Source organism: Balaenoptera physalus, assembly GCF_965194825.1.
Source record: "Balaenoptera physalus genome assembly, chromosome: 4".
Taxonomy (NCBI): Eukaryota; Metazoa; Chordata; class Mammalia; order Artiodactyla; family Balaenopteridae; genus Balaenoptera; species Balaenoptera physalus.
Window position 1 is genome coordinate 34,520,462 of NC_138891.1, and position 9,406 is coordinate 34,529,867.

General features: G+C 44.0%; 1 protein-coding gene across 2 annotated transcripts; it reads left to right on the forward strand.

Annotated features, from left to right (window-relative positions):
* Positions 1-474: 474 nt before the first annotated feature.
* P2RY1 (purinergic receptor P2Y1) lies at positions 475-6,290 on the forward strand. 2 transcript variants are annotated; one of them, XM_082459623.1, is made up of 2 exons: positions 475-1,780; positions 3,942-6,290. In XM_082459623.1, the coding sequence occupies exon 1, from the start codon at positions 621-623 to the stop codon at positions 1,740-1,742; it is 1,122 nt and encodes a 373-aa protein (XP_082315749.1). In that variant the 5' UTR covers positions 475-620; the 3' UTR covers positions 1,743-1,780; positions 3,942-6,290. The 2 variants fall into 2 exon arrangements, with proteins under 2 accessions (XP_082315749.1, XP_082315750.1); XM_082459624.1 differs by having other exon boundaries at positions 4,166-6,290.
* The last annotated feature ends 3,116 nt before the right edge of the window (positions 6,291-9,406 follow it).

Sequence of the window (9,406 nt, forward strand, 5' to 3'; positions counted from 1 at the left end):
GCCTGCGAGCTCACACAGACGGCGAGCCGGACGCGATCCAGAAGCGCACGAGCCTGCGACCACGCACGCTCCGATGGCCCCCAGAGGCTGAGCGCCGGGGGGCGCGGAGGCAGCGGCGCGGGCCCTAGAGCCGAGCTGCTGGCTTGCAAGGTAGGGAGCAGGAAGATGCCCAAACGAAGTTGATATTTGGGGGAAGGCGGTTGGGGCGCGCCCTCCCCACCTCGGAGCGCAGAGCAGCGAGTTTGGCTCGACCTCACTGAGCCCCCGGCGCGCTCTCCGGCGCTAACCCGCGGTCCCTCGGGAAAGCGCAGTCGGAAAGTTGTCGGCGGCGGTGTCCCTCGCGCCCTGTTGTGTAACCTCGGCGCTGCCAGCTTCACCGGGAAGTTGCTGGTCCTCCGGCCAGTCCGGTTCGGTCGCGGCCCGGGGCAGATTTCATGGCCCGCGGCGACCGCGGGGCCGGAGCCGGCGCGGGCGAGCCCCTGCTTGCCCCCTCCCGCGGAGATCCCCGGCGCCCCCTCCCGTCTGCTCGCCCGCCTTTCCGATGCTCGCTGCGCCCCTCGCCGCCGCCCTCTTGCCGCCGCTCGCCCCTTGGAGCCGCCGCCTAAGTCGGGGAGGAGAGAATGACCGAGGTGCTGTGGCCGGCGGTCCCCAATGGGACGGACGCTGCCTTCCTGGCCGGCCCGGGCTTGCCCTGGGGGAACAGCACAGTGGCCTCCACCGCCGCCGTCGCCTCTCCGTTCAAATGCGCGCTGACCAAGACAGGCTTCCAGTTCTACTACCTGCCAGCTGTCTACATCTTGGTGTTCATTGTCGGCTTCCTGGGCAACAGCGTGGCCATCTGGATGTTCGTCTTCCACATGAAGCCGTGGAGCGGCATCTCCGTGTACATGTTCAACTTGGCCTTGGCGGACTTCTTGTACGTGCTGACTCTGCCGGCGCTCATCTTCTACTACTTCAATAAGACCGACTGGATCTTCGGGGATGCCATGTGCAAGCTGCAGAGGTTCATCTTCCATGTGAACCTCTATGGCAGCATCTTGTTCCTGACCTGCATCAGCGCGCACCGGTACAGCGGCGTGGTGTACCCGCTCAAGTCCCTGGGCAGGCTGAAGAAGAAGAACGCAGTCTGTATCAGCGTGCTCGTGTGGCTCATCGTGGTGGTGGGGATCTCCCCCATCCTCTTCTATTCCGGCACCGGGATCCGGAAAAACAAAACCATCACCTGCTATGACACCACCTCAGACGAGTACCTGCGAAGTTATTTCATCTACAGCATGTGCACGACCGTGGCCATGTTCTGTGTTCCTTTGGTGCTGATTTTGGGCTGTTACGGATTAATTGTGAGAGCTTTGATTTACAAAGACCTGGACAATTCGCCTCTGAGGAGGAAATCCATTTACCTGGTGATTATTGTACTGACTGTTTTTGCCGTGTCTTACATCCCTTTCCACGTGATGAAAACAATGAATTTGAGGGCCCGGCTGGATTTTCAGACCCCAGAAATGTGTGCTTTCAATGACAGGGTTTATGCCACTTATCAGGTGACAAGAGGTCTAGCAAGTCTCAACAGTTGTGTGGACCCCATTCTCTATTTCTTGGCAGGAGATACTTTCAGAAGGAGACTCTCCCGAGCCACCAGGAAAGCTTCCAGAAGAAGTGAGGCAAATTTGCAGTCCAAGAGTGAAGACATGACTCTCAATATTTTATCCGAGTTCAAGCAGAATGGAGATACAAGCTTGTGAAGACGCAAGAATTCCCAAACACCCACTTTTGTAACATGGTAGGATGCTTAATAGAGCCAAGTGCTTTTTTCCCCTTTAAGCTTCTAGTAAGATTACAGAAGATTCAAACCAAGAAAGCAGTAAGTTTAAAAAAAAAAAAAAAAAAAAAAAGAGAAGTGGAAATGCCTACACCCACACTTAGCTTGTTTGGGTTTGCTTTCAAGGACTTCCTTCTTTCTCACCAGAAGTATGTAACATAAAATAATACTATCCTACTTAAATATTTACTTTCTCTTCTGCCTTTAGAATTTGCAAGCTCTTCTGTTTAAAGTTTACATGAGTACTGGAGCTATTTGGATATTAATAACTTCTCCAAGAAAACTGACCACCTGAAACTTGAGTTTGTGATTCATCTAGTCTTATTGTTTTTAGTAATCTGAGGTAGGAACAAATTGAAACTTCACATTCTCAAATTACTGTAGTACAGCAAAATACTAAACTCGGTTCATTCAGTAGCAGATGAACAGATTGCAGCTGGGTGTCTCTTGGTCCTGTAAGCATAGGTGATGGCTGGCTGAATTACTTTGGAGAATTAAATAGAAAAGTCAAGTCAATGAATTTACAAGTCTAAAAAGTGATTATCTCCCAGTTATTTCTAGAAAACTGCTCACTCTGTGTTGGGTGCTAAATGTTTGGGGGTGGAATCCTGTATATATTACCTTACAGGTAAAATGCCTTCAAAATAATCGAAGTGCATGTACTTTCCTTGTAAACACCACGAACTCTGTTAGACTTCCTGTGACAAAGAGCATTTACTTGCACCACTGCTGTGCAGTGCCCTAGGAGTGTTTGTGTTCCAGTACAAATGCTCACTTCCATCTGTAAAAACAGTTTTAAAAATCACAGATAAATTACAGACCAAAGTTGAGTAACTGTTAGCAAGTTGAGGGATGTTGGGCAGGCGGGAGAGTTGCTGACAGTCATCCGTAATGCATAGCCTGCAAACATATTCTCGAATGTATGAGGCAACTGGGAGTGGGGAGAAGACATTTTTAGAATAAGGACTTTAGTTTAAATTAATTATGGTGTAAAGGCCCTTTTTTGTTTTGTTTTGTTTTTGCTCCTTCCAAATGCTGGAAAACATTAAATGCAATATACAAAGAAGAAGGCAGAATTTGTATGGGTTGTGTTGGTAGAATGAAATGCTATAATGCTTCACTGGATCTTACTTCCTCATATTTGAAGGAAAAAACTCCAAACATATGGGAAAGGGAAATATGAAGAATTAAATTTAAGTACTTGAAGTACCATAGCACTAAAAAAGTAAGGTATAGAAACTACTAATCAGACTAGTAATAGTTTAAGAGAAGACCACCAGACAGTGTTTTCTTTTATATTTTCCCTCTGCCAGGCAGTAATGACAAATCTGTAAAATACTTCAATAACTTTAATAACGATTTTCAGTGAATATTGAAATGCTGCATTTCTAGCCTTTGAAATGGTCAAATTCGATATAATGCCGAATAATGAGGTGAGGTGACAATTTACAACACCAAATAAATAAATCCAGTGTCAAAGGAATTTTTAATTGTGAAGGTACCCCCAACAAAGCCAATATCAGAGTCTGCAACTGATGGTGGGGTAACTTGTTTGAAAGCACTTTATATGTAGAGCAGTTTGGGGCTGTGTCTCAAGGTGAGAACCTTAGCGCCCTGTGGGACCTGGTGACAGGGAAGTCAGAGCTGGGCTTCAGTTCTTGCAGGGCCTCAGTGGACTACAGATCTGTGAGCCCTAAAGTTTCTTCCTAGATTGGCTCCAGCCACTAAGATCAATGAAGAAAAGCTGTGTTTAGCCATCCTAAAGAGTGCTGCTTTTTCACATGTTCAGTCTTAAAGCACAGAATTATAGAAACCAAATCAAGAAGAAACCTTCTAGATGTCCTACCTACACCTCCTCATTTTGAGAAAAGAGAAGGGTTAGCTAGGCTCTCATTTGGCTAGGGCCCTGCAGTGTTGTCTGTTGTGGAATCCTAAAAGAAAAAGACTAAGATATGTCATGAGTGTGTTACCCCGGCCAATTAATATCACTAAATTAATATTAATATCACTAAATTGGCCAAAATGGAAATGTCAAAGCCCGTATCATCCTTAAACTCAAAGGCTAATGGTACACGTTTCTATAATATTCCCTCACCGTTTACTTTAGTGTTCTTCCTTTTAGGTCTGATGCCCAGCCTGGTTTACAGTATGTGTTAAGTACATTGTTTCAGCTTCCAGAGAACTTTCTTCTCTGGATAGTAACAGTGACTAGAAACGCCCTTTTACTTCCTGGCATGCTTTTTCCAGAGTGTTTCTTCTTTAGCTTCATACATCACGTGGTAGACAATGATGACATGCAGATGCCTGCCTGATAGTGACAAGAATGATCTCTCCAGCCCCTTCCAGGCACAAACTGGTCTCTGGGATGAGTCCGCTAATAATGAAAACATACAGAGGGTCAAGATAAAGCGGTGATCTATTGGGCTGAAGAGCTGATTCATGATATATGATAAGAGTAGGTATTTTACGAGTAAAGGCAGAAATCTCCTGGCATTTTGATAAAAGAGTCAAAACTACAGAACTTATCAGTTAACTAAATTTCACACTACAAAACTGTTTGAATGCCAAGCTCAAGGCGTTTTATGGCTCATCAGTTGTTATCTTTGATTCTTTGAACATCAATGTGTGTTTGCACTGAAATGCTAAAAACACAGACCAAGAAGAGATACAGCATGAGAGCAGGATTTGGAGTTAAAATGGTGACACTGCCACTTGACCAGCTGTGGAACTCTTGACCCTGTCAAGACCACTCTCCGTGGATTAAAAGGGTTGGATGACATCCATCTGCTGGGGCCTTAGGGGATGTGGTAAAGCCAGAGGTGCATGAAGTCTGCTACTGTATTTTCCAGGACTGTTCAATCCCAGTCCTTGACTGAAAATTCATACAAAGTTCACCGACTGTGATACGGATATGACCTGTAGGTTTTCTCAGTCTCCTCAGGGCAGTGCACTATACTGCCTTTGGATACAAGAGATGTCAGTGCTTACAGCATGTAGCAGCTTGTAGCAGCTGGAATTGGACTAGTGACAATAAAGATGTGTAACTAGTTAGAGATGTAGTGAAGCTTTAACTTTGCTGGTCAAATTGTAACTATCATAATAGTATTTATTGATGAAGCTCACAGCCCTTCCATTGTACAGATTGAAGAACTTTCTTGAAAGTTCCACCATACTGAGGTAAATTATATTTATTACAATGTATAATATTAATATGTCACACTGGTGTATTTTACATAATATATGATGCATAAAAAATGAGAGTTACTGTATATTATGATGCTTTCCAAATATCAGTATCTTGAAATGTTTAAGTCTTCAGATTTCTTTTATCTAAAATATGAAAATCTGTTTTGTGACACAAGTGATTCATTTTCTCTACAAACGCTTTTGCACGTTTATTTTTTTATTTAGGGTTCTTTCTACATAGACACAGTTTGGTGTCAGTCGATAGTAAATACAAAATATCTTAGCCAGACTGGGTCTGTGTTGTCTACATTTTATATACTATTGTAGAAAACTTTATATTGTCTTTTTAATACATTTGGAATTGTGTCCCCAAATACAGTCAGAGCTTCCCATTTCCAAATGCAAAAGACTTGTCCTAAATTCAGAGGAGATCTCTTATGTTTTAGAAGTCTGCTGAGATGGGCATTACAGATACAACATTAGAGTTTGAGGAAATACTTTAGGGAGATGGGGAGAGAAAGAGGCAGCTGGTGTAATCAGTTACTGTGCTCAGTTCCGCTTCAATTTTTATTTTGTGTTTCTTCTCAAGGTGAAATAGTATAGTCTTAATTTCTTTGAGATGGAGTTTCTAAGTAACACACTACCAGCAAGTTCAACACTGCTAGTAATTTTATTGTTTTCTTTGTTCATTTGATAACTTTAATTCCAAGTTTTACAGTAATAACTGTATATTATTTGGCTGCTGAATCCTGTTACAGTTTTTTAGTTCTGTTGTACATTGTATTATACACATCACTGCAAATTAATATGAAGGGGAATATATGTTACATATCAAAAATTGTGAATTTGAATTCTAGTATGTGTTAGTGCTTTTGCCAAAATGTTTATTTTTATAATATCTGTAATTTTAATATAGATAATTGAACTAGATTTCTTTGTGATTAATAGTGCCATTGAATGAGCAGTATGGAAACAGTGTTACTTGACATTTTGAGCTTTCTCAGGTTTATCTAAATCAATGGTAGCTTAACAGATTCCAGACTAATTGTGCATAATTGTGTTTTAAAAGGAATGTACATTTTCTATAAGTTTGCATGCAGGAGTGTACAGCTTGGAATGTGTGTGTGTGTGTGTGTGTGTGTGTGTGTGTGTCCATGGCATGGCAGCCAACTTCATATCTGCTGTTGGTAATAACAGCAGAGCTTTGATATAATCATGGTCATTAGAATTGTACCTACCATAGACAGTTAAAACTGAAAAAGTCTCAATAAAACTATGAAATGTGGTCTGATGGCTTCTATGTTATTATAGTACTAATACTTACAAATTTCCCCAAATTTTGACATGTACCATTATACTGGCTGGCAAATATTGGCAATACTATTTACTAGTATCCTACTAATACTAGGATATATTGAATCAGCGCAGGCATCTCTTAACACGTAGCCTGGATTGTAGGAAGTGAAGTGTCAAAGGAAGAATCCTGGTGCAAGGTAACAGATAAGATCATCATTATTTGATATTTAAATATTAATAGGAACTTGATTTAATTCTTTGAGGAAAATATGGAACACAATCTTAATACATATTTCTCATACTAGTGTTCTGTGTTTAAAATGTTAGCTGTAATCTAATGTAATGTAATGCCTCTAATTTTTTAATCCATGGAGGTAGTCATTCTAATAATCCTTTGTGGTTTCTGTTTATCTACTAGCCGACATTGCCTACTTCTCTCAAGTTTATATATTGACACACACACACACACACACACACACGCACACACACACATGCACACATATATATATGTTACTATGCAGTGAAAAGCTGTACATGGAATGGACACATACTTAAAGCATTACTTTTTTTCCTTAGTGGGGAAGGTAAGTGCACTATGGTCCTGCACTGGATTTTTTGGTTGTCTGCTGAGACAGGTGCCCTATCACAGAATCCTGTGGGTAGAAAAATGCAAATCTCTTGCAGCCCCTAAGATACTGTCACTCAGTTTTAACTCCTTAATTGACTGTACTATCCAGACTTCACCACTCAGGAGTCCTCACGTATTAACATCAGCTTTGGTAGAGTTTTGTGGCTATGTATATGTGTGTGTGTGTGTATGTTTGTTTAGTGCATACACAGAAATTATACAGATAATTATCTTTCTGACTTAAGAGGAATTTACCATAATGCTTTGGGCACCCTGTGATTTTCAAAATCACTTTGGGATTATAGTCAGAGAAACTTCTCTATCCACGAGTAAATATACTGTGTTTAAATTCTCTTTTTTACTTTAATGAACTGGGAAGTTTATATTTTCTTTTCAGGAGGTTTAGACTTTTGCTGCCAGATATGGTCAGAGTTTCTATTTCCAAATGTGAAAAACATGTCCTAAATTCAAAGTAGATCTGTTATGGTTTAAAAGTCTGATGGATGGGCCATTAAAGACACAACATATGTCACTAGGAATCCATGTAAATATTAATACTGTGCTTACTTGATTTAACCCTGCAAGGTTATATTGCTTTGGGGTAGACCCTAGGGCCTAACATCCCCAGCCAGCATGGTTTCTGGGACCGATGATCCAAACAACAGCTGTGGATGGAGTCAGGCCCCTGGGCTGAGCAGCTGACAGCACTGAAGCCCCTTAGAAATGGACGTGGGTAAGGAGTAGGGGTGATGGGAGGCACGTGGGAGCAGTCAGTACTGCACAGAGGGGGAAAAATGCACTGCCTTTCCTGTTTACCAGATGAAGGGAGATCATCTGCGTGAAGGTGGAAACTCCCTGATGATAGATTAAAACAGAAGGAGGCCTTGGAGATGATCCAATCCAGTCACCTCAGTTTGCTCCTGAGAGTAAAATTTTCACGTTCAAAGGTAGAAGTAGCAAAAAAACGGAGGGTTCTCACTCCTATTAACACATTGCTCCCACATCCCAGGGCTCTTCAAACTGTGGATCTTGACCTTGACCCATTGGTGGGTCAGAAAATGAGTATAGCGGGTTATGATAGGCACTCATGCACATAATGGGACATTATGGATCAGAGTCCGTAATCAGTGAGCAAGTCTTTGTGATTTTAACCTCAGACACACACACACACTCACACTCACACAACACATATATTGACATATATTTACGTGTACTTGTGCCCTGGGTCACAGTGGACATTTGATTTCTTATTGAGGACCTGGTCAAAAAAGTTAAAAAATGACACTACTCAGCAAAAGGTAGCGTGGAGTTATGGAATAGGGCATGAGAGATTGTTTTTTAAAAACTATTTTTAAATCAACACAAAGAATCTTAAGTTGTTGAGGAGCTTCAAGATGGCAGAAGAGTAAGACGCGGAGATCACCTTACTCCCCACAAATACATCAGAAATACATCTACATGTGGAACAACTCCTACAGAACACCTGCTGAACGCTGGCAGAAGAACTCACACCTCCCAAAAGGCAAGAAACTCCCCACGTACCTGGGTAGGGCAAAAGAAAAAAAAAAAAAAACAAAGACAAAAGAATAGGGATGGGACCTGCACCAGTGGGAGGGAGCCGTGAAGGAGGAAAGGTTTCCACACACTAGGAGCCCCTTCGTGGGCGGAGACAGCGTGTGGCGGAGGCGGGAAGCTTCGGAGCCGCGGAGGAGAGCGCAGCCACAGGGGTGCAGAGGGCAAAGCGGAGAGATTCCCGCACAGAGGAGCGGTGCCGAGCAGCACTCACCAGCCCGAGAGGCTTGTCTGCTCACCCTCTGTGGCAGGCGGGGGCTGGGAGCTGAGGCTTGGGCTTCGGTGTTAGCCGGGAGGGAGTCCGGGAAAAAGTCTGCAGCTGCCGAAGAGGCAAGAGACTTTTTCTTGCCTCTTTGTTTCCTGGTGCGCGAGGAGAGGGGATAAAGAGCGCCGCTTAAAGGAGCTCCAGAGACGGGCGCGAGCCGCGGCTATCAGCGCAGACCCCAGAGACGGGCATGAAACGCTAAGGCTGCTGCTGCCGCCACCAAGAAGCCTGTGTGCGAGCCCAGGTCACTCTCCACACCGCCCCTCCCGGGAGCCTGTGCAGCCCACCACTGCCAGGCTCCCGTGATCCTGGGAGAACACACGGCGCGCCTCAGGCTGCTGCAATGTCACGCTGGCCTCTGCCGCCGCAGGCTCATCCCATATCCGTACCCGTCCCTCCCCCCGGCCTGAGTGAGTCAGAGCCCCCTAATCTGCTGCTCCTTTAACCCCCTCCTGTCTGAGCGAAGAACAGATGCCCTCAGGCGACCTACAGGTAGAGGCGTGTCCAAATCCAAAGCTGAACCCCGGGAGCTGTGCGAACAAAGAAGAGAAAGGGAAATCTCTCCCAGCAGCCTCAGGTACTGGATGTACCTGCATCTGTGGAATACCTGAATAGACAACGAATCATCCCAAATTGAGGA